This window comes from Rutidosis leptorrhynchoides, chromosome 2 (genome assembly GCF_046630445.1).
Source record: "Rutidosis leptorrhynchoides isolate AG116_Rl617_1_P2 chromosome 2, CSIRO_AGI_Rlap_v1, whole genome shotgun sequence".
NCBI classification, from domain to species: domain Eukaryota; kingdom Viridiplantae; phylum Streptophyta; class Magnoliopsida; order Asterales; family Asteraceae; genus Rutidosis; species Rutidosis leptorrhynchoides.
This window is the reverse complement of record NC_092334.1, coordinates 48,305,404-48,331,978: the sequence shown is the minus strand read 5'-3', so window position 1 is coordinate 48,331,978 and position 26,575 is coordinate 48,305,404. Positions and strand designations below refer to the sequence as shown.

At 32.5% G+C, this 26,575-nt stretch overlaps 2 protein-coding genes across 2 annotated transcripts; both read left to right on the top strand.

Annotated features, from left to right (window-relative positions):
- Positions 1-18,734: 18,734 nt before the first annotated feature.
- LOC139887858 (uncharacterized) lies at positions 18,735-21,557 on the top strand. The gene is made up of 10 exons (XM_071870909.1): positions 18,735-18,836; positions 18,925-19,192; positions 19,357-19,453; positions 19,633-19,763; positions 19,877-19,958; positions 20,049-20,196; positions 20,277-20,452; positions 20,603-20,723; positions 20,864-21,127; positions 21,268-21,557. The coding sequence occupies exons 2-10, from the start codon at positions 19,120-19,122 to the stop codon at positions 21,445-21,447; spliced, it is 1,272 nt and encodes a 423-aa protein (XP_071727010.1). The 5' UTR covers positions 18,735-18,836; positions 18,925-19,119; the 3' UTR covers positions 21,448-21,557.
- An 816-nt stretch (positions 21,558-22,373) lies between these two features.
- On the top strand, positions 22,374-26,345 carry LOC139887857 (uncharacterized). The gene is made up of 10 exons (XM_071870908.1): positions 22,374-22,503; positions 22,639-22,722; positions 22,902-23,042; positions 23,151-23,291; positions 23,387-23,443; positions 23,535-23,729; positions 23,854-24,292; positions 24,404-25,347; positions 25,458-25,812; positions 25,913-26,345. Exons 1-10 carry the CDS (start codon positions 22,374-22,376, stop codon positions 26,343-26,345), a joined length of 2,919 nt encoding a protein of 972 aa, XP_071727009.1.
- The last annotated feature ends 230 nt before the right edge of the window (positions 26,346-26,575 follow it).

Genomic DNA, 26,575 nt, shown 5'->3' with positions numbered 1-26,575 from the left:
ATATTAATCTTTACTGTTAATGATAGTCTTAATACTAAATCTTATAATAATGATAATTATAGTAGTTTTTAATAAAATAAAAAATTTAGTAATGAGGGTAATAATCATTTTTGATAATAATACTTAATACTTAATAATAATAATAATTTTAACCATTTTACTACTACTAATGATATTACTAATAATACTTATGTTTATAATAATAATTCTAATATTTATAATGATACTTGTGCTAATATTAATCAATATGATAACGAATTTTATTAGGTTCATAACAATAATAATCGTAATCATAATAATGATATTAATACTAGAATTATAAAAATAATAATACTAACATTAGTATTTAGTAATACTTATAATAATAATAATAATAATAATAATAATAATAATAATAATAATAATAATAATAATAATAATAATAATAATAATAATAATAATAATAATAATAATAATAATAATAATAATAATAATAATAATAATAATAATGACTTTAATATTTATAACTATGATAATTATAACTATACTACTTAATAATATCAATCATAATATTACTCATACATCTAGATTTTGGGAGTAATATTAACTATAATAATAATAACAATAAATAATAATAATAATAATAATAATAATAATAATAATAATAATAATAATAATAATAATAATAATAATAATAATAATAATAACAATTTTTTTAAAAATAAAGACTACCTTTAAAGAGCCGTTTTAAAAAGTATTGCACCAATCCAGGATCGAACCCGAGACCTCTCGCTCACCCGTTAACAACCTTAACCACTCAACCATATCTGTTTATCTGAATTATATCAATCCTAATTTTATTCAACCCGACTTCTGTTTTCCCCCTTTCTCTTCTTCTGTCCAATTCAGATGACCAGAGATCGGAATCACTTACTAGCTATTTCATTAAGATTTTTGATGTATACAGAACATTTATTTATTGATCAAATTAGTTTAAAACAGAAAATCGAATTAAAAGAAGCTGTAATAGCCTTTTTAGGAACGTGAAGAACACAGAATCACTTATCAAATTCTAGATGGTTTTAGAAAAAATTTATAACATAAATTAGGTTCTAAATTGTTAGTATAAACTTTCTGAGTTATCAATTTCAACAGAATCATTAAAACGAATTCAAATTTTGCCAAGAACCAAACGTTTGCCTTTTGAAATTATATCTTTGACTCATAAATTCATGCTCGATATAATGAATTGGAAGCTAAAACTTTGCAAACAGATTCACTAGATGATTCCTAACAAAACCTCATTAACAATTTTTGAAATTGATTTCAAAATCGTTAAATTTGAAAAACGAAAGCAGAACAGGGAACTGGAATGTTATTTATAAATTTTTCAATAAAAATCAAATAAATAAATGCTGTAAGAATTGATAGTTGATGTTGAGGATATAATGTTGATTGAGTGTAGTTGTATCCCATTGGCAATTTTCGTTTTATAGCAAAGAAGAGTCAACAGGAAAATATTTGATCAGACAAATAAAGACGATAGAGAAATAAAATATAAAAGATGATTACGATTGATAACAGATTCGTACTAATTTGTGACATAATTCCAATAATCAGATACAGGAGATACAATTCAATTATAGTTTAAAAACGGATTGGAAATAGGTATTACGCGTTTTATATATCAGCTCATATATCATATATTTTATTATATAAACATTAAAAATTAATAGATATATTATTAATAATAATAATACTAATTAATAACAGTTTTATTAATAATACAATTTTATTAGTAATAATATTAATAATATTTGTTAAAGATATTGATAATAATAATGATAATAGCATTATGATAACATTAATAATAACAATAATGACATCTTTTATAATAGGTTTAATAATAATTTATTCTAATGATAACTATAATAATAATAATTATATTAGTAAAAATGATAATAATAATAATATTATTATAAATGATAATAATACTGTTAATAGTAGTAATATAACAATCTATATATATATATATATATATATATATATATATATATATATATATATATATATATATATCAAATTCCATATCTATAACTTATATATTTACACTAATAATAAAGGTAATAATAATATTAATGATAAAATAATAAATAATGATAATATTGATAATTATGAAAATAATGATTTTTTGATGATAATAATATCTAGTGATAATACAAGTAACAATTAAGATATAATAATTTACATGTATTAAATTTCATATTTATCTATTATATATTGAAAATAATAGTATAACTAATACTGATTTCAATATTAATATTAATATAATAATATTAATGAGAGTAATATTAATTTTAGTATAACACTTATATTTCTAATTTGTAATTATACAAAATATATAATTATTACAATTTATTAATTTTTGTAATATTTTGCAGTTATGTAATGTAACGACCCGTCAAAATCGCTATTGACGCAGCACGTTAATCATTGATTCCACAGTGAGGTTTTGACCTCTATATGATACGTTTTGATAAAATATTGCATTCATTAAAATAAGTGACTTTCTAAACATAGAAAGTTATAAACATATGGGCGAGTGCTTAGGTATAAGCAAAACCCCAAAATACATAAGTCTTTAATTTACAGGTTGACTTCACAGTCCAATTATTTATTACACAACGCAGTTTTATTTTGAATGCAATAAACTTTGTACAAAGCATGAGAGACTCCATGCAGGCAACAAGCACATCACAGCTGAAGCATTCTAAGGACCTGAGAATAAAACATGCTAAAAAGTCAACACGAATGTTGGTGAGTTATAGGTTTAATTGCTCGAGTCATAAACATATATAAAGATAGACCACAAGATTTCATCAAAAGTTTATCAATAGATTCTACGTAACAGAGCACCCTGGTAACTAAACTTAACGCTATAGTGATAATTACCCCATTCGTTTTAATACACGCAAACCAACGTGTCTTAAACTCAAATAACATACGTCCGTTAAAAGGCTAGCGCTCTAGCTCGGACGGGGATGTCAAGCCCTATGGATCCATATACAATTATTCGCGCCCACTAGTCCATATCCTATGTACTGGCAGCTACTAGTTACCAAAGCTAAGGGATTTTTGGTTTAACTCAGTGTAGAATTTAGTATGTACTTGTGTCTTATCGCGTTTAAAATAAATTGCATGTATTCTCAGCCCAAAAATATTTAAAGTATTTAAAAAGGGAGACTATAACTCACAGTTCAATATTGCGATTCAATATTGTAGGCAAATTGCGTAGACGTAATGATGGTAGATGACTGTATGGTTGGCCTTGGATTCAAGAACAATACCCCGAACAATACCCAATATTTCCTTAGCTTAAAGCGGTTTGAAACCCGAATTAAAACACCCTCGAATATACTTTATTATTATTAAACTTAAATTAAAATTATAATTATAATTATAAATATAAAAATTGATTAAAGAAAATTAAAGTGTGAAGAGTTCGTGCAGGAATCTGGCGTATTTATAATACTTTTCGATTTACTGTAGCTCATGCGATCGCATGAGTTTTCAGTGTTTTTGCCATGCGATCGCATGGCCACCTTTTCTGTTTTTGTTTGCTAGTTCGTCGACATCAAATAGTGGTACTGTAGCAAATAGTGTTTACTGTAGCAAAATACGATTTCACTGTAGCAAATAGTGTTTTACTGTAGCAAATAGTGTTTTACTGTAGCAAAGTAATTTTTACTGTAGCAAATAGGGTTTTACTGTAGAAAAGTCGTTTTTACTTGTACATATATATATACATACATATAATTGTTCATGAATCGTCGAGAGTAGTCAAAGGTAATTGTATATATGAAACAGTTCTAAAATTTTGAGACTCAATCTAACAGACTTTGTTTAACGTGTTAAAATAATAAATCGTATAGAGAATTGGTTTAAATAAGTCAAAAATTTTCGGGTCATCACAGTACCTCCCCGTTAAAGAAAATTTCATCCCGAAATTTTGAGTAGTACCTGTTTTATGAGCGATATTAGTGAACAAATGTGGATACTTTTGCTTCATTTGATCTTCACGTTCCCAAGTAAACTCGGGTCCTCGTCTAGCTTTCCAACGAACTTTAACTATCGGTATTTTGCTTTGTTTTAATTGTTTGACCTCACGGTCCACGATTTCAACAGGTTCTTCGACAAAATGGAGTTTATCATTGATTCGTATTTCGTCAAGAGGAATTACGACATCCTCTTCAGCTAAACATTTCTTCAAATTTGACACGTGAAATGTGTCGTGAACACTACTAAGTTCTTGCGGTAGCTTTAATCGATAAGCAACTGCTCCAATTCTTTCGGTGATTTCAAAGGGTCCTACGTACCTAGGACTTAACTTTCCTCGTTTACCGAATCGTACTACGCCTTTCCAGGGTGGCACTTTCAACATGACTTTGTCGCCCACTTGAAATTCTAGCGGTTTTCTTCTTACATCAGCATAACTCTTTTGGCGACTCATGGCCGTTTTCAATCGCTGTTGTATTTGAATGATCTTTTCGGTGATTTCATGAATAATTTCTGGTCCAGTAAGTTGTCTTTCTCCTACTTCACTCCAACAGATAGGAGATCTGCACTTTCTACCATAAAGTGCTTCAAATGGCGCTGCGTTGATGCTCGTATGATAGCTGTTATTGTATGAAAATTCTGCCAACGGTAAGTGTCGATCCCAACTGGTTCCAAAGTCAATCACGCATGCCCGTAACATGTCTTCCAATGTTTGTATTGTTCTTTCACTTTGACCATCTGTCTGTGGGTGATAAGTGGTGCTCATATCTAATCGAGTTCCCAATGCTTTTTGTAATGACTGCCAGAAACGTGATGTGAATCGGGTGTCACGATCAGATATGATAGAGATGGGTACACCATGCCTGGAAACTACTTCCTTCAAATATAGGCGTGCTAATTTCTCCATACTGTCTGTCTCCTTTATTGGTAGAAAGTGAGCTGATTTAGTTAGACGATCCACTATCACCCAAATAGTATCATGACAACTTGCAGTCCTTGGCAATTTCGTAATGAAATCCATAGTTATTCTTTCCCATTTCCATGCGGAATTTCTGGTTGTTGCAGTAATCCTGACGGCTTTTGGTGCTCAGCTTTGACCATTGCACACGTTAAACATTTGCTTACATAAGTAGCAATTTCTGTTTTCATATTAGGCCACCAATAAAACTTCTTGAGATCGTGGTACATTTTTCCGTTTCCTGGGTGAATTGAGTACCTCGTTTTGTGTGCTTCATCCAGTACTAGTTGCCTTAGGTTACCATGTTTTGGTACCCATATCCTACCAGCAAAATACAGGGTTCCATCGACTTTTTCTTCAAGTTGTTTTTCTAACCCTTTGCTTATTTCGCCTTTTTCGTTTTCTTCTTTTAAAGCTTCTAACTGTGCTGCTTGAATTTGCTTTGTGAGATCAGTACGAATTGTAATATTCAATGCTCGGACCCTAAGAGGTTTTACTCTTTCTTTTCGACTTAGGGCATCAGCTACAACATTAGCCTTTCTGGGGTGGTAACGGATTTCACAATCGTAATCGTTTAACAACTCTACCCAGCGACGTTGCCTCATATTGAGTTGTTTTTGATCAAAAATATGCTGAAGACTCTTATGGCCGGTGTACACTATACACTTGGTGCCATATAGATAGTGTCTCCATATTTTGAGTGCAAAAACTACTGCTCCAAGTTCTAAATCGTGCGTCGTATAGTTCTTTTCATGAATTTTTAGTTGTCATGAGGCATATGCAATAACTTTTGTGCGTTGCATTAATACACGTCCTAAACCTTGGCACGAAGTGTCACAATAGATCACGAAATCATCATTTCCTTCCGGCAATGACAAAATGGGTGCAGACGTTAACTTCTTCTTTAATAACTGAAATGAGGATTCCTGTTCCGTGGACCAATCATACTTCTTTCCCTTTTGAGTCAATGCAGTTAAGGGTTTGGCGATTCTAGAGAAATCTTGAATGAATCTTTGGTAGTAACCAGCAAGACCTAAGAATTGGCGAATTTGTGTTGGAGTCTTCGGGGTTTCCCATTTACTAATGGCTTCGATCTTGGTGGGGTCAACTTTAATTCCATGTTTACTGACAAATGGCCCAAAAATTGTACTTCTTGTAACCAGAAATCACATTTCAAAAATTTTGCGTACAATTCTTCTTTCTTGAGTATCTCCAGTACCAGTCTTAAGTGTTGCTCATGTTCTTCCTTGTTCTTCGAGTAAATCAATATGTCGTTGATAAAAACAATGACAAATTTGTCTAAATACGGTCTACAGATGCGATTCATTAGATCCATGAATACTGGTGGAGCATTAGTTAATCCAAAAGGCATGACTAGAAACTCATAGTGACCGTAACGGGTTCTGAACGCGGTTTTAGGAACATCTTCTTCCTTCACTATCAGCTGATGATATCCGGAGCGTAGATCAATCTTAGAATAAACACTTGATCCTTGCAATTGATCAAACAAATCATCAATCCTCGGTAATGGGTACCGATTCTTGATCGTTAATTTGTTTAATTCTCGGTAATCTATGCACATTCTCATAGATCCATCCTTCTTCTTGACGAACAGAATAGGAGCACCCCAAGGTGAAAAACTAGGACGAATAAATCCACGGTCCGATAATTCTTGCAACTGGTCTTGTAATTCTTGCATTTCTGAAGGTGCAAGTCTATATGGAGATCGGGCTACAGGTGCAGCTCCTGGTATGAGATCAATCTGGAATTCTACACATCTGTGTGGAGGTAGCCCCGGTAATTCTTCTGGAAATACTCCAGGATATTCTCTTACAACCGGCATGTCATTAATGCTTCTTTCTTCAGTATCGATCTTCTTTACGTGTGCCAGAATAGCATAACAACCTTTTCTTATAAGTTTCTGGGCCTTCATACAGCTGATAAAGTTCAGCTTTGAGTTGCTCTTCTCCCCATAAATCATTAATGACGTTTCATCCTTACGAGGGATGCGGATTGCTTTCTCAGCGCAAACAACTTCCGCTCTTGTTTTGGACATCCAGTCCATGCCAACGATTACGTCAAAACTTCCTAATTCTACGGGTATCAAATCGATTTTGAAAGTTTCACCAGCGAGATTCATTTCGCAACCATGGCAAATTTTATCGGCTTTTATCAGTTTACCATTAGCTAATTCTATAGTATATTTATCGTCTAGAGGTAATGATGCACATTTTAGTTTAGAACTAAAGTCTTTACACATATAACTTCTATCAGCACCCGTATCAAACATAATAGAAGCTAGTTGATTATTAACGGTAAACGTACCCGTGACAAGATTAGGATCCTCACGTGCTTCACTGGTACTAACATTAAATGCCCTCCCACGTGCGGGTTCTTTGTTCTTCTCCTTATCAGGGCATTGATTTATAAAGTGACCAGACTTCCCGCATCCAAAACATTTCTTGACATCGGTCAGTTTTGTCTTTACTTCAGAAACGGTGGCATAACAATCTTTCGCCACATGTCCTTTCTTGTTGCACTTATCACAGACCACTTGGCAATAACCTGCATGATGTGTGTAACATCTTTTGCATAACGGATGGGGTCCCTTATAGTTTGGACTTGCAGTTGCCCCATCTTGTTTACCTTTAAAAGTTTCTTGTTTCTTCAGGTGAGTACTTTTGCCCTTATAGTCTTCCCATTTCCTCTTTCCTTCAATTGTCTTGACTTCGGTAATTGGTGCCTTAATCGAACTCTCTGTGATCTGGTCCATGAGTTGGTGTGCCATTGTCATGGCTTCCTGCATCGTATTCGGTTTGGACGATGTAACATTTCCTTTGATATTGATCGATAAACCGTCAATATACATTTCTATCTTTCATTTCTCATTTGGCACCAATTCGGGACACAACAAGGCTAGTTCCATGAAACGCTTTTCATAGTTATTGAGATTCGCACCGATAACCTTCAGATTACGTAACTCAGATTCCATTTTTCTGATCTCGTTTCGAGGACAGTACTCCTCGATTAGCATCTTTTTCAGTTCTTCCCAAGAGATATCATATGCCGTATCTATTCCTTCTGCTTTAGCATAATTGTTCCACCAAGTAAGTGCACCATCTTGCAACGTGCACGAAGCATACTTTGACTTGTCTCCGTTTGCACAATTACTGATTTTGAAAACGGACTTCATCTTTTCAAACCATCGGGTTAGACCGACTGGTCCCTCTGTTCCACTAAACGTCTGTGGTTTGCATCCTTGAAAAGTTTTGTATGAGCATCCGTTTCGTGAATTTGTGTTTACGGCTGCTGCTTCGGCTGTTGCTTTTGCTGCCTCGGTTGCAGCAATTCTTTCATTCACACGTTTCTCGACTAGTTGCTCAAACTCAGCATCCGACATTTGAGACATGTTTCTTCAATAAACACAACAGATATAATTTAATCATATAGAATATTATAGGTAAAATGAGTTGTCAATAGTTAATCGTAGCATATTAATAATATGAACCAATTATTATAAAAGCCTTTTCTTCTTATTAACATTTTATAATTATTTCTAGGGTATTACCTACCCGTTAAGTTCATACATAATAGCTAGTACAAGGAATTAACTACTAAAATCCTAATAATATTCCACTATGAAAAATTATAGCGAGTTACTACATTATTATGTAATAATAATAATAAGAAGTAGTAATAATACAAATAATCATTCCATGCATTTATTATTAATAAACCAAAATAATATAATACCATACAATACTGATATTTTACATATGCTTGTTTTACATAACAAGATAGAGTAGCACACATAAGCAATAAAATAGCGCATGGAAGATTTATGGTTGCGAGGTCGTTTATTCAGAACTATCAGAAACTTCTTCCCATTTGGTTCTCTCTGCCAATTGTTTGTGTGCACATGGTCCGACAGACATTCTGGCAGTGTATTTTATTTTTGGTTGGGGTTTTGAGGTACCCGTTGCCTCAGTGGGTTTAATACAATAAGGGTGGTTACGGATCGAATGGTCATGTTCCTTTTTAATAATTAAGGACTTTTTATTATTGTGGTTGTTTTTATTATCTATAGCAAGTTGGAATTTCTCCTTAGTGATCTCTTTTATTTCATTAGCGAAATCCTCCTCCTCACTGATCTCGTCTGATGACGAACTGTCTGAGTCATGTGTAGGAGAATATGATGACGAACTGCGAGAATATGTACCGGTGGTCATGAACTGAAATCTGCCAGGCGTAATCGGCACAACTCGCCCGTCGGCGGTATATCTGGACCAATGTCCATATTTGTTTAGAAATGGATGATCCTCGTTTACTCCAGGGATCATGGGTCCATGCCAACGAGACTGTGGCTCCGGAAAACTAAAGCTGGGTGGAGCTGGAACCTCCTCTGGGTTTACCGGGAGTTGAGATTCCCCGGCTAACACAATTTCTTCTTTAATAGGTATTGGAACGCCCTTTTCAGTTGTGGATAGAATAGATTCAGTGTCCGATTCCGAGTCGTATAAAATGATAGGATTAGAAGAAGTCATCTATCACATAATTGAAACAACAATTACGTTAGCATATAAATATATCACATATAATGTTTTTGACCAAATGATAAGCAAAAATCAGTAAAAACAGATATGGTCATAGTCCAGACTCACTAATGCATCCTAACAGTTACCAGTTAAACACACTAATGTAATTTCTAGTTCCCTATGACCTCAAGCTCGGATACCAACTGTAACAACCCGTCAAAATCGCTATTGACGCAGCACGTTAATCATTGATTCCACAGTGAGGTTTTGACCTCTATATGATACGTTTTGATAAAATATTGCATTCATTAAAATAAGTGACTTTCTAAACATAGAAAGTTATAAACATGTGGGCGAGTGCTTAGGTATAAGCAAAACCCCAAAATACATAAGTCTTTAATTTACAGGTTGACTTCACAGTCCAATTATTTATTAAACAACGCAGTTTTATTTTGAATGCAATAAACTTTGTACAAAGCATGAGAGACTCCATGCAGGCAACAAGCACATCACAGCGGAAGCATTCTAAGGACCTGAGAATAAAACATGCTAAAAAGTCAACACGAATGTTGGTGAGTTATAGGTTTAATTGCTCGAGTCATAAACATATATAAAGATAGACCACAAGATTTCATCAAAAGTTTATCAATAGATTCTACGTAACAGAGCACCCTGGTAACTAAACTTAACGCTATAGTGATAATTACCCCATTCGTTTTAATACATGCAAACCAACGTGTCTTAAACTCAAATAACATACGTCTGTTAAAAGGCTAGCGCTCTAGCTCGGACGGGGATGTCAAGCCCTATGGATCCATATACAATTATTCGCGCTCACTAGTCCATATCCTATGTACTGGCAGCTACTAGTTACCAAAGCTAAGGGATTTTCGGTTTAACTCAGTGTAGAATTTAGTATGTACTTGTGTCTTATCGCGTTTAAAATAAATTGCATGTATTCTCAGCCCAAAAATATTTAAAGTATTTAAAAAGGGAGACTATAACTCACAGTTCAATATTGCGATTCAATATTGTAGGCAAATTGCGTAGACGTAATGATGGTAGACGACTGTATGGTTGGCCTTGGATTCAAGAACAATACCCCGAACAATACCCAATATTTTCTTAGCTTAAAGCGGTTTGAAACCCGAATTAAAACACCCTCGAATATACTTTATTATTATTAAACTTAAATTAAAATTATAATTATAATTATAAATATAAAAATTGATTAAAGAAAATTAAAGTGTGAAGAGTTCGTGCAGGAATCTGGCGTATTTATAATACTTTTCGATTTACTGTAGCTCATGCGATCGCATGAGTTTTCAGTGTTTTTGCCATGCGATCGCATGGCCGCCTTTTCCGTTTTTGTTTGCTAGTTCGTCGACATCAAATAGTGATTTACTGTAGCAAATAGTGTTTACTGTAGCAAATAGTGTTTTACTGTAGCAAAGTAATTTTTACTGTAGCAAATAGGGTTTTACTGTAGAAAAGTCGTTTTTACTTGTACATATATATATATACATACATATAATTGTTCATGAATCGTCGAGAGTAGTCAAAGGTAATTGTATATATGAAACAGTTCTAAAATTTTGAGACTCAATCTAACAGACTTTAAATAAGTCAAAAATTTTCGGGTCATCACATGTAATATGTATATAATAACATATTTTTAATATTTAATATTTATACATTACCATATATATATACTGGTAATAAAAATAACAATCTATTTAATAATTTTATTAATAGTACTACTTAATAAAACATTGGTAATGATAATAATGTTAATATAACATTTATATTCAAACTTATAATTAAATTTAATAAATTACCATCCATTATATAATATCTACTGATTATATAATTTATTAAATTTTTAATATTTATTAATTATATATATATATATATATATATATATATATATATATATATATATATATATATATATATATATATATATATATATATATATATATATATATTAGAATTCATATATATCTACATATTTATTTTCTCACCGATGTTCGTAAATCGTCGGTAATAGTCAAAAGGGCAAATAAGATTAAGTTTACAGACTTTGCTTATCATGTTGAAATCAAATAAGATTAAGTTTAAATTTGGTCGGAAAATTTTCGGGTCGTCACATTGGACATGTATGTACTCTTTATGGAGGAATCGGAATATGAAGATTTTTCAAGACAAAGGAAGTATTGCACCGGTCGTGGTTAATGATGTCCGAGTAAAGTCCTTTGAATGGATCTCTACTAAGATAAAAGGCCTTAGTGTGGATTGGCATAATTGGATTATTAATCCGTCTTTCTATTGAGATAGTTAATTGTTAGGTTCGAGTGGGTCGCAAACTTTGCACCCTATATATGTATTCGTGAACTCATAGCTTGACTCAATTTTTGTTGGTCATAGCCGTTTACTTGTATTCTGTTAATATCTATATATATCATCTTGCTTTTCAAAAAAAATAATCTTAAATATATGATAGTTAAGACATTAGTTAATACATATTGATGATATGACGACAACGATTACTACATGGTTTTCTGTATAAATTTTATTATATTTAATTATATTTATATCTGTTAAAATTACTTTGAACATTTTATTTGATATCTAAGAATATCTTAACAAAAATTCAACGTTGAACGATCGTTAACTTTTTTAATAAAATAGATATGAATATAGATGGATAAATTATACGAGAAATTACGTGAATGTAGATAATGATTTTTAAAATTAAATATATATGATATAAAATCACCCGATTGATATTCAATTTATTATCATCGCTAATTGTATAGGAAGGAACTTCGGATATAAGGTACACGACAGGGAATATGTAGGTACGGACGCCTGAAAGATGAGAAGGAAGAGTCGTATGCAATTGAATGAAAAAGACACCACCTTCGTCCTTTATACACCGCTTTCAAATAGTGAATTTTAATAATAAAAAATATGAAATATGAATATGAATATGAATAAGAATTGGCGTAACATCACTATATGGTGTGTAGCATACTTCCTACTTTTCAAACTATAAATCTTTTTTTTTTTTTTTTTTTTTTTTTTTTTTTTTAAGGCAAGAAAATTATTATATAAACCAAAAAATCTAGCAAGAAGCTAGCAAATACAACACGAGACCACGAAAAGACACGACCTACAAATCATGGACGACTAGACCACCAACTCGAAACAACAAAATAAACACGAAAAAGCACCTAAGGGAGAAACCAAACAAAAAACAACACACGAGGGAATCCCGAAAAAATACAAATGTTTATAAATGTCAATCGAGCTAACCATGACACCATCCAACAATGTTACGTGTCCGAATCAGAGCATGAACAATAATCCTCGACGTCATCATCTTTATCCAAAGCCTCCATCATATCAACTAGATAAGCTCTTTCAAACCATCTATATTCGTCCCGACGCCTTCTACGTTTCAAATGTTTTCTCTGCAAGACATAATTAGTAAAATGGTGTTTTATTAGGGGGGAAATTTTTTCTTCTTAACCCGAAAACGAGCTACTGCGTTATAAACTACTTTTTCATCGATTGAAGTATCACGATCCATTTTATTTAGACTATGTTTCACTTACACACGATCCAGACATCATACCAACATTTGACAAAGGTCCATAAGAAACAGGACCATCAACCCCAGAAGGCCCAAACGAGGATGAGGCTAAAGATTCCATAGTCGGCCCGATAGAAACAGAGTCCGTAGACCGACACGAAAACAGTTTATAATAACTATTACTTTTTGTTAAGTTTTCCATTTTATATATTACTTTTTACTTATTATTTTATCTTAAATATATAAAGTAGAGATAAAAAAAAATTACCTCATTAAAGGAAGAAGGTTTTCTCTATTCGAATTACCAAAGAAGGCAAGTAGTCCGACCTCATACTCTAATTTACACAACCAAACATGATTAATATCTGACTATTTTCTACTCTTTCCTGACCACCACAAAAAATTACCTCATTATTCTTATCTATTTATAAAATCACGGGCTGATCTAGAATTCATAGTCACGGATGTCATTAGTTAAAATTTCAACAAAATTTATACTATCGAGTGGTGTCACACATAAAAATTTACAATAAAAGCTAAAATAAAAAATTCCATTGCATCGTGTTTTTCACTGGTAGCTCGTTTTATCACTGTAGATAAACTAGGCCCACCCCTGTGAGGAGTTGGACAATCAATTTGAGATATTCAAAATTAACGGACAATATAATTCAAATGGAGTTTTCCTATGTTGCTTGGGGATTTGGTGATTGCATTATTTGATTCTCTTTGTTTGCATATTTGACTTTTTATGTAGTTTCTAATTTTCTTGTATTAGTTCTTCTTTTTAGGTCGTTTTTTCCATTCTACAAAGTAATTTGTTTAAATTTCATCTTGTCGTCGATTTTTATCGTTGTGATTTGTTGATTCTTTGTTTAGTTAACATTCGCCACATCTTTGTATCGTTTTTAAATTCTTACATTATTCGATGAAATTTCTTTTTTTTTTATATAAGTTTGTTTTTTCAGCTAAAAAATAAAAGAAAATTACACCGTTGGTACCCAATATTTGCTCAAAGTTACACAGAATGGCCCTAAGTATTTTTTTGGTGCTGATGAGCCTTATGTTTCAATTTATTACTCAGTTGGTATCTCACTCTAACGACCGTTAGTCAGGCCTCGTTACGTGACCCATGTGCCTTACATGTAAGGGTATTTTACATAGTTGATACCTATGCTTTGCTTAACTTTCGTAGTTGGTACCTCAACCTAACTTCCGTTAGGTTTTAAAGGTTAACCCCCACATGTGCCACACATGTGAGGGCAAATTCGTCAATCTCCAATAATCATCGTCATCAGCGCAATTTTGGTTTACGAAATTACGAACTATTTGGAACAATGTTTCATGACTTTCAGATATTTATGTGCTCTGATTGAGTATATTATATTTTATTGTTGTATAATATTATCTGCGACTGAATTATAATAATAGAGTTACAGGTAGAATGTATGTATGTTATTTATCATCTGGTCTTACTTTACTTGCTAAATAATACTCCATATTGATTAGAATAAGAATAGTCTTTGTATATATAAAAGTGACTACGTGGTGTTGGACCGCTGGTGCGGATTAATTCTGTTAGGTTGTAATTTTCTTTGACTAATTTTATCATTGTTAAACCTCAACCGACAGTAGCAGTAGCAGTTTCAATAAGGAACATCAAAAACTAACATCGAAATTCAGATCGTTTCAGAACACAAATCCTTCATGAAATACGTTGCAAATCATCCACATAACACTCAAGAATCATTAAAATAACCTGAATCAAAACACAGAACTCGAATTTGATCCAAGTCAGTTCGTTTGACTTTCTCTTTGAAACTTTGACCTCGAAATTCAAGCTCGATTCTTCATGTTTTGATATGAGTTTTTACAGAGAGTTTCACTATATGATAACGAAGACTTCTGCATTTTTACTTTTCTGAAAATTATCTCGAATTGTTCCGAAGCTCAAATCGGTTAGTGACGAACACAAATGAAGAACACGATCAAATTCGCCACTGATTTGTTGTTAATTTGATTTGAATAATCAAGAACTTAGGTTTTGATTGTAGATCACATTCCAGTAATCAGATCTCAGAAACATACATGAATTTTGATCTGATTAAAAAGAATGAAAACAGCATGTATCCAAGTCCTACTATGATAGAGCTTTTGGAGATTTTGCTTGTTTTTAAAAAAAAAAAGAGATTTTGGAGATTTAAGAAGTTAGAAGTTAGCAAAATAAGCTATACCTTTTTAGAACGAATTCTTCCAATTGCTCTCTCTAACTTAACTTCGAGGTTCTTGAGCTCTTTCGATGGCATATCAGTCAAACATTCACCAATGATGTTCTTGTAAAATTGCCTATTTTCACAAAAGCAAGGTCATAATATTGTGTTCATAAAGATATCTATGGAGTATTGATTTATGAATCTTATTTCGAAAGATACCTGTTTTAATTATGAAGGTTTGCAATTTTCTGGAGTATTAATTTTAGAATAAAAAGGTATTAAATGGAGATGAGTAAAAGTGTCTCTGCAACTTAACACATAAGTATATACGTGGCCAGAAAAACAGATCGATTATTTGAAACGTAATTGGGAAGCAGCTAATTAGGGTTTATAATGAAACGATAGAGATTAGATGGTTTCAATTTAAATGGTTTTTAAATGGAATAAATTATTAATTTTAAAGGGACGAATTTGCCCTCACATGTGTGGCACATGAGGGGAGTTAACCTCAAAAACTTAACGGAAGTTAGGTTGAGGTACCAACCACGAAAGTTAAGCAAAATACAGGTACCAACTATGTAAAAAATAAAGTTTAGGTGTTGTGAAGAAAATATAAACAAACTACAGGTACCAAAGGCGTAATTTTTTCTTTCTTCTTTACACATATCATCTCCCCCACTTTTAAATACATTTCAACATCGTTTTCATTTTCAACTTCAACAATTCTTCACCCTCAAATCCTTCAACCCCACCATCAAATTAAATCAATCAAAACATAATCAAAGTTTTCATCACAAATCTATACAAAACATACTTTTTCAAAACATGTACCTTCGTCATTTGCGTCCCTTCACATCAGATTCATCTTTTTTTAACTCTTAAATTCCAATATATCATTTCTCATCTTTTTCAACTAATAATTAAACAAAAGATTCAACAAGAATAAACATACATACACATTATTTTGATTTCAAAAGCATAAATATCTAATTAACCAAAATTAAAAGAGATTATGGATCAACATCTCATAACAAAATAGATGATGAAATCTCATGTTTTTCTCCTGACAGAAAAGCACCAGCTTTGAACAATTTGTTAATCACCATTGTTCCCGACGTGTAAAGCTCCAAATCTGAAAATCACATCGGGTCAGTAAGATCTGGATGACGGCAATCCAAATCTGTAAGATCTGTATGGTGGTTCCAACCCTTAGATCTACAAAACCCGACCCTAAAAACAAGGATATTGTAGTCGTTTGATTTGGGTGTTAAATGACATGCTAGATTTATGTTAATTAGTGGTTGTTGTTAATGAGATTCGTTGGTGGAAGTGATATTTCCAAACACAATTTTGATAAATGCATATAGATTTACTAAACTGCCATTAATAATATGGTACACACGTTTTTTACTAAGTAGTACAATTTATTATAGGGACATTATTGAAAAATATCAACAAAAGTGTGTGGATGTATAAAAAACTTGTTTGGAAATATCACCTCTCAAAAAATAAAGATGAAAGGGTTAATATAATGATGAGAATACCCTTACTTGCAACTCGCATGACCCTACTTAACGGGCTCAGGTAATAACCGAGTAACAAATTAAAACATCAGGCTCATTCGTGTCAATATAATACTTTAGGCCAATCCGTGTTTTGAGCAACATTCGGTATCAACAACGTAATTTTGTCAAAAAATAATACACGTAATGGAAGTTTTTTACAATTTGCCTATGTTTTAAACCTAAAGTAATGATTATTCCTTTTAATTGCATTGAAGTTAATTAGTAGTTTTATCATAGTTCTTTATTTTAGGACTCATTACACCAATGGTCCTTTACACTAATCATATTTTCGAGTAATGATATCGAAATACAAAATCGTTTTCAAAACTTATTTACTCCGTAGTCCGTACAACATAGTAATCAACTGAAATATACTCGAATGATGTGCATATGTCAAATTTAAGGGAAGTTAGTTTTTTTTTTTTTTTTTTAAATGATGGACACTGGATTGGCTCTAATGAAAAAGCTTGAAAACAAGATCTTGTATCGAGTATCAATTTTATACGAGTAATTCTCTGATGAATAGGACCACACGTGTTTGTCACTATACTTGAACTGTAAGTATTACAGAAAAGTTGATGCAACAAGGGTCATTTTTTTCAACGGTTCAAAAAAAAAAAAACATTACAACTTTTTTATATATAAAAAAGGTTTTATCATTTTCCCTTTCCATTTTCGCCCTACATCTACTATATCTATAAATTATATTTAATATTTATATTTATATTTTCTCACATAAACATATATATATATATATATATATATATATATATATATATATATATATATATATATATATATATATATATATGTTTATATATATATATATATATATCCCCTAACCCTTAAAATACAAAACTTATTGAGCAATAAATCTTCACAAAACACCATTCAACACCATAAGATCAAAAAAAGACCACCATATACCCTTTGATCCAATGGCCAAAAATTAATCTACACATAAATTGGCCAATAAATCAAACTTACCACTAAACTTCCAATAATACCCAAGGTTTAAATTAAATACAGCACAAGGGTTTAAAATTTTAAAAAAACATCGCGCTTAAACATATTTTATGTTCTATCCGTGAATTTAGGCGTATATCCGGCTCAATTGGAAAATCAAACTCTTACGAAACCTTCCTCTGGCACAAATCAAAATTAACAAAATCTATGGAACTTATAATCGTGTTTAGTCATATTAGCCCTGATTATTGCGATAATCGAAGATCATCAACTGGAACGAACTTCAATTCGATTACATACGAACCTTCTTGCACTTTTCAATTTAGGGTTAAATCATATGAAGGTATTCAATTACTCATTATCTCTGAATAATTTATGATTAATTAATGTCCATGTTTGTCATCCTCTTACATATACTTACAGAAGTTTATCAGTAAAGCTTTGTTGATAGTAATTTGATTGTTCGAATATGTCCTTTTAGCCCTTTTACAGTCCATGTTTTGTGTTAATGATGATAATTATGCAATATTGACTGTATTCTGGTCACCGATATTTAATCAATCCAAACCTAAAATATATTGATCACATCAAATCAATCGTAAAAATAATTGATTTATTGCCATTAAAAACAAAATCACATTTCGTAAGTATCACATCTTTGATTGATTTACATGATATCGTTTCCAAAATTAGAATCTCTAAACACACGTATTAGCTTCCTTTTTCTTGCCTATAAATAACATACATTCTAACACATCCTATTCACTCTCGAACAGCTAAATCCACTACATTAATAATCAACATAAATCGCTCATGGCAGAAGTTGTAGTTTTCAGTCCTCTTAGTGTGATCACTAATGAAAGAAAGGATTGGAATGTTAGAGTTAAGGTGATAGATAGTTGGGTTAAAACTGTTTACAAGCAGCCTGATAATGTATCTTCATACGAATTCATTCTTGCTGATGATCAGGTATGTCCATTCTAATTTTATAAATTTTTATTATATGTTACAACTAGATCCGTAAAATTATATAATTGACTTTGTTTTACATATTCAGGGAAACAAAATGCGAGCCACAATTTTCAAGAGTTTCATGCAGTTCTTTGAACGTACCTTTAAATTGGGCAGCTATTTAGAAATGACAAACTTTGATGTCTAAAAACATGAAGAGGAGAACAGGTTGGTTGCTCATGAATTTAAGATCAATCTTAATAGGAAAACCAGAGTGAGGCGATGTCAGCCATTCAATATTATGGCTGATCTGATCGATTTTGTTAACTATGAAGATGTTAACGCAGGGAATGTTGGGTTGAATGATGTGTTTGGTAAGGCATAGTTTAACATTATTGTATTTGCAGGTTTTTGTTATCATATTGTACTAATAATTTTGGAAACATAATATTTAGATGATCCCATCATCTTCGAACAATATCATGAAGCTAACCAAATAATATTCATTTGTGACTTTGTTATTGTTTACATTTTTTAGATGTAGTCGGGCAGTTAGTGACCATGAACAATTATAAGGTTGTCGAAGAAGGAGATACTAAGAAGATATCTGTTTTGTTTGAACTACAACATCCAAGGTACCAAAAAAATCATTCAACATTTAAAATTATTGATAGCATTAGTAAACATAGACATTAATTTAAAAATACTGATATCATTTGTAAACATAGACATTGATTACTTTAAATTTTATTTTGTAACTAATATTGTTAAATTACCTACAAGTAACTATTCCTTCTTCTGTATTAAATAACAGTGGTGAAAAGGTTCGATGCAAGATATGGGGATGTCATGCTGATAAGTTGTACAACTCCCAACTTGAAAAGAAAAATAAGGATGAACCACAAATCGTGTGGCTTCACAACTGCCGCATGACTAACTGGGAAGGTAAACTCATTCACGTTGTTGTAACTACGATTATTATTTCATAGTTATCTTTAGAATTTTATATTTCATTGTTTGTTACTTTCTAATTTTATATAACATCACCACGTTGATAGGTCTTCAAATCAGTAACCAACTATGGGGCTTTACAATTTCCATCAATGAACCCTCAAAGCCGATTGAAGATTTCAAGACCCTGTATGCAAACATCCCTAAAATTCTATTTAAATACACTTTAAGTCACCATTAACTGATGCAGAATACAATTTCATGTTTACTTTATATCAGATTGGCAACAGCACAGCAGCAGGATGGATATGAATACCCTACTATTGACATTAGGCTTGACAAACAGGTTCAATCTGCATATGCAAAATTCACTGACCCAGAAATCAAAACAGCTTATGTACTAGACGAAGTGCGTTTTATGGATAAGGTATGCATAAGGATTTAATTTCATTACTCACACCATCTACAACTTTTATTGATTATTATTTACTGATCAAATGTCCATAGGTATGTACGTTCGTGGTTAGAGGAACAGTAGAGAAGTTTGCTGGAAATGAAGGTTGGTATCAACACTATTGCAGGGTGTGTGAAAAAAAAGTTATAAAAAGCTACTGTCTTGAGGAAGAGAAGAATATTTTATCATGCACCAAATGTGATCGAGCTGTTACAGATGTGTTCGCAAAGTAAGATAGTGTCATTATTTAAGATATTCTATATTTTTTAAACAAGCAACATGGGTCAAAAATAAAATTTTGCTACACTAATTTAATTACCCTTATATCAATGTGAAGTTAATCCTTATAACTATCCTATGTCACTATATTACTATGTAGGATTCGTGCAATTATATATGTTCAAGATAAAACTGGTGGTTGTGAGTTGGCTTTGTTCGACACTCATCTTTCTAAGATTACAAATCGAAGTGTTCAGTGGTTGAATACTACTGCAAATAATGTAAGTTGTTTCGTACGTGAAAACATATCCTGCACTTTTCACACACCTTTCTACATTACAACCAACCTATAAACGCTCACTGTACATCCTTAATTTTGTATTATGTTTACCACTAGCAGTTAATCTTTCGAATGTGTCAGGGTCCTATTACATCAAGCGAGTACCCCCAAGAACTGAATCAAATACTACAAAAGCAGTATGCGTTCATTGTCAAACACAGTTTGTATGGCGAAGACAAGCAATACTCTGGATGCACTGTCAGTGACTTGACTGATGATGCTGAAGTTATAAAAACTCTGAATCAAATGCTTAGTGACAAGGAAACAGAGTATGCTGACTTTGAGGATGTTGATTATGGAGAAGCTGATGACAACGTTTGTGCACAAACTCCTCAGTCGTTGAAGGTTACTTTACATTTGTTAATACTAACTATACATACTTCTTAATTACATTGCTTTATTTATTTGCTCGAGTAAACGTTTAACCTACAACCTCTTCTAATATTAAGATATCAAGTAACATCCTTGTTTAATTGTAACATCAGGTGCAAACAGTTGAAGTCATCACCGACGAACCACCTACTTCAAACAAGCAGACACCTGGAAGTAGCGGTGTTAAATGTAAAAGTAACTCTCCTGATGACTCTGAGGCAACTGATACTCCTACCGGTGGAACAACTACAGCCTTGGGTGAACTAAAGATACCCAAAATGGAGAAGTTGTGAATCAACTGATTTATTGTGTTTGCTTTTTCAAAAATTTCCTGCATTTTTTGTGTTTCAATAATGGCAATGTCATCTCACTAGGGAGTTAGATTCGTTGCCTCAAAACAATATGTTTGGTTGTTTTTTTTTAGGTTGGTTTTTATTGATTGTTTTCAATCATTGAACACCTATAGGTGTTTTTTCTTTATTATCAAGCAAATTATTCTTAATAATTATTGATTGTCTTATTTCCCTACAAACAATTTACTTATTCCACGTTCTCCATTAAACAGTGTTGATAATATGTTCTTTCAAATTCACACAAACCAATAAATCATTTATCTTACTATCTTAATGCACTATTGGTAATATTGTTTATTATAGTTGAACTATTTAACATTTAGTAATAAAAAAAACGTTACAGAAAAACAATCTTTATTATCCTTTATTATCCTCGAATCTCAAATTTACTCAACATTCTTTACAGCCTCCAACTAACACTTTATTATCCTCGAATCTCAAATTTACTTAACATTCTTTACAAGCTAAAAAAACTCCACATAACCCGAAAATAACGATTGCACAGTCATTTCTTTTTTAACACAACGTGAACTAAACTTATTGACAAGTATAAACATTCATTAGAAGTTAGTTAAAATATTTTAAAATTCAAAATTTAACTTCCCTCCAATTCATAGTAGAAATAAAGGAAATAGAGATAGAGAATAAACAGAATCAATTAAATTAGAAACTTACAATTTTTCTAATTAATATGCCTACAATTTAGTGAACAATTCCTAAATTATTGCTAATCATCCTCTAAAATATTGGATCTTGTATACATCATCATTCAATCATCCTCTCAATTGCACAAACAACTTGTATAAAAAGGATACAACCTGAACTTTACAACATACATCGACTTCAATCGTTAGCTGTTTCATATCATGAGTACCACACAAAATACCAAATCTAGGAGAAAGAGGAAATTGGATACATACGACAACAAAGAAAACATTTCTTCTCCTTCACAAACTTCTGTCACAACACCAACATGCAAAAGCACGAACCCTAAAGGTATGCATCTCTCAATATATCTCTTACTTACTTTTAACATTGAATAATACTTTTGTGATACTAAAAAAATAGCGGATAGATATTAATCTTACTTAATATCAAATAGATATTAATCTTTTTACTCAAAATTTGCAGGTTCCAACTATACAAGTCCAAACACACCTCAAATCTTGCAAGCAAGATGTATAAATCAGCCAATTACGCCCCTAACCTGTTCTGGTAATTTTACATTTTATTTATTTACATTAATTAGTTATACTTTCTCACCTACATGATCTCTACCACACTTTGTATCCTATAAGTTTGATCTTTAGGCAATACATATCTTTAAGACACGTTTATGTAGCATACTTAATGCTGAGTATTTCAATTAAAAATAGCGGAACAAACCAATACAGTTAACACTATTGGAAGAAGTAACAGCTTGCTTCAAAGTGTGCCTAAACGCAGAGGTAGACCCACCTTATACGACGTAGATAGTTCAGGCATCATCGGTTTCAAACTGCCAGGATTACAACAAAACAGTCCCATACACTCAGGTAAACCGTTACAAACAAATTCTACAAAATTGTAGTTGTTTTTACATATAATGACAATTGAGCAGGATATAAAGTAAATGATAATTAACATAATACCTGGTGTAACAGGAGATTGTTCATCACATCAGGAGTGCGATAATATGGAAGCTTTACCGCAAACAAACATGGGTAGACCTGCAGTTTACACAACAAATCGGATTGAGAAAGAATTACTTACCCAAACTCAACCGCTCAATCATTTATTACCAGGTTAGTGCTATAATAATTTAAGTAATTTCTACTACTAACACACTAATTGAACCTTAATCACAACACATACTGTTATGTAGTCAATATAAATTCAGCCACATTACTTGCTAAAGATATACCATCCACATCACGTACAAGAGGCAAACCAAAAGGTAAGATCATTAATAACAAATGTTACTTCAGATTTTTTCAAGTACGCTCATTAACATAGTCGCAAACTTAATACTATCCTTTATTGTTTAGGTAATAAACAAACCATCACAAAGTCATCAAAATCTAATATTGGAACAAGTAATAACTCCGGAAACACAAAAGGAAGACCTTGTACGTACGACATTCCAGATGATGACATTATTCGGACAAAGTTAATGGAAGATAATATACATGTTGAGCCGGGCATACAAGCAGACTTGCAGCAATTCTCAGGGATTCATCCAGGTAAAAACTCTTTCTACACATTATTAGATTACTATTACTATCATATATAAATATGCTATTATTAACATATTCATCTTCAAATATCAATTTATCTTATATAGTGTATGTATATTTTTTTAAAAAGATTATAAAGACATTGGTGATCCTATTTATATTTACAATGGATGTAATGCAAGGCTCTGGAAATCTGAGGCAAAACGTGGTAATCCAACTTTAAGGAAAAAGGTTTACTCCCTTTGTTGTTTAAATGGAAAGGTTGAACTACCAAAACTTAAGCAGCCACCTCAGTTATTGGTTGATTTAATGAAAGGACAAACACAAAAAAGTAAGGATTTTGTGAAGGACGTGAGGCGCTATAACATGATGTTTAGCTTTACATCCATGGGCGGAAAACTTGACTACAAAGTTAACTCAGGGCGTGCTCCTTTTGTATACCGCATGCACGGACAAAATTACCATTTGTATGGTAGTTTGCTTCCTCCAGAAGGTCAAGATCCGAGATTCTGTCAGTTGTACATATATGATACATATAATGAGGTGGATAACCGGATCAATGCATACGGGTACAATTACAGTTCAACTATAACCCAACTTGTATCTTATATATTCTATTGTGTTTATCTTTATCATTATACACTAAATTAATTAACTTCCTGCCATCTTTCTAATTACAGGAATTCAACCAAATCAAAAAAGAATTCCACCCGGTCTGACATTGATGTGCCGACCGTTTATCAACTAAAGGGTCTATTGGATTTCACAAATCCATTAGTACAACAATTTCGTCAAGCCAGAGATAGATTTGACATGAATGCAGCTGAACCTATAAAACTCAAGATTATAGGTAGTAGAGACAGAGATGGACGAACCCATAATCTACCATCAGCAAATGAGGTCGCAGCTTTAATAATTGGTGATATTGATGGTACAGCGGACAAAAGGGACATTATAGTCGAAACTAAATCAAAACAATTACAACGTATAAGTGAGCTACACCCTTCGTATCTTGCACTTCAGTACCCATTACTGTTTCCATACGCAGAAGACGGCTATAGGCCTGACATTTATCATAAAGGTGTAGAAATAGAAGATGCAGCTGGTCATGCACGTCTAACTATACGGGAGTTTTTTGCATATCGCTTACAATTCAGAGATTGTGAGACATCACTCTTATTATTGGCTCGAACGTTACTACAACAATTTATTGTTGACGGATACACAATGGTTGAGAATACCAGGTTGAATTACATACGTAAGAATCAGAAGGTATTCAGATGTGCTCAAATTGCGAGCCTATATGATGCTCAAGAATCAGGCGATTATGATGTTTCGGTAATGGGAACAAGGATTACACTTCCATCATCTTTTACGGGTGGACCTAGGTATATGAGACAGAATTATTTGGACGCCATGGCGATTGTTAGGGCTTATGGTTATCCATCTCTTTTCATTACTTTCACTTGCAACCCTAAGTGGCCTAAAATACTTAGGTATGTAGCGCCACTCAATCTCAAACCCGAAGACAGGCCCGATATCAGTGCAAGGGTGTTTAAAGTTAAGTTAGATTCACTGATTAATCAGATCAGGGATGGAACATTATTTGGACAAATCATTGGAGGTAATGTAAAGTTTCAACTAATGGTCTGGATACACTCCTTTAATAATATTTGCTACAAAACTTTACTTTTTAATATTTTATATTTATATTTGTTTTCTAAATTATTGCAGAGTTGTACGTTATAGAATTTCAAAAGAGAGGCCTGCCACACGCTCATATTTGTTTATTTATCCATAGAGCCAACAGAAACCTTACCGCAGCCGATGTTGACGATGTTATCTGTGCTGAAATTCCAAACAAAGATGAAGAACCAGAATTATATCAGCTTGTCTCAGAGTTCATGATGCATGGACCATGCGGACCAAATCACCTATCTTCACCGTGTATGACAAACAAAAAATGTTCAAAGCGATTTCCTAAGGATTTTACAAATGAGACTCATTTCGACGCCCAGGGATATCCATTGTATAGGAGGCGTGATAATGGAAATCTTATTATGATATCAGGCACCGAACTAGATAACAGGTACTATCAATGGTAGTGATTATAAATATATCATAATTTTTCAAATATCCTATATTATATATATAACCCACATTTGCTTTTTTTAAAATTTACCCTGCAGGTACGTAGTACCATATAACAAAACTCTACTCAAACAGTACCAAGCACATATTAACGTTGAGTGGTGTAACCAGTTGGGATCCATTAAATACTTATTCAAATACATCACCAAGGGTGTCGACAGAATATCTGTCGGGTTTGTAGGAAATAACGATGCTCAACCGAACAACAACCGATCCAAAAGTAAAGATGAGATTGCGGAATACTACAGTTGTCGTTATCTCTCAGCATGTGAGGTAACATGGCGACTGTTTGAATACGAGCTTGTCCATAGAACACCAGCTGTTTATCGATTGGCATTTCATTTACCTGATCAACAACCAATTGTTTTCGATGCAGACTCTGAAATGGAATCTGTTCTTTCTAAACCATCCATTGGTGCATCTCAGTTTTTAGAATGGATGAACCGCAATCGTGTTGATCCTTCCGCATGATAGTACACTTACATTGAATTCCCAAGGCATTACGTATGGAATGGACCCGCGAGAATGTGGACTAAACGCAAGACGGGAAGAGTTGTTGGTCGAATGAATTTTGTTCCACCTAAATCAGGTGAATGTTATTATTTACGTATCCTGCTAAACAAGGTTAAAGGGCCAACTTGTTACGAGGACATACGGATGGTGAATGGAACCTTATACGATACTTTCAAAGAAGCATGCTA

Bases quoted from the DNA above. Each gene is read 5' to 3' on its own strand.
- LOC139887858 (XM_071870909.1), top strand. From the start codon at position 19,120: ATGGCTGATCTGATCGATTTTGTTAACTATGAAGATGTTAACGCAGGG. The intron at 19,193-19,356 runs GTAAGGCATAGT...TACATTTTTTAG, and splicing joins TGGGTTGAATGATGTGTTTG to ATGTAGTCGGGCAGTTAGTG. The intron at 20,724-20,863 runs GTAAGTTGTTTC...CGAATGTGTCAG, and splicing joins TGAATACTACTGCAAATAAT to GGTCCTATTACATCAAGCGA.
- LOC139887857 (XM_071870908.1), top strand. From the start codon at position 22,374: ATGAGTACCACACAAAATACCAAATCTAGGAGAAAGAGGAAATTGGAT. The intron at 22,723-22,901 runs GTAATTTTACAT...AAACCAATACAG, and splicing joins TACGCCCCTAACCTGTTCTG to TTAACACTATTGGAAGAAGT. The intron at 25,813-25,912 runs GTACTATCAATG...TTTACCCTGCAG, and splicing joins GGCACCGAACTAGATAACAG to GTACGTAGTACCATATAACA.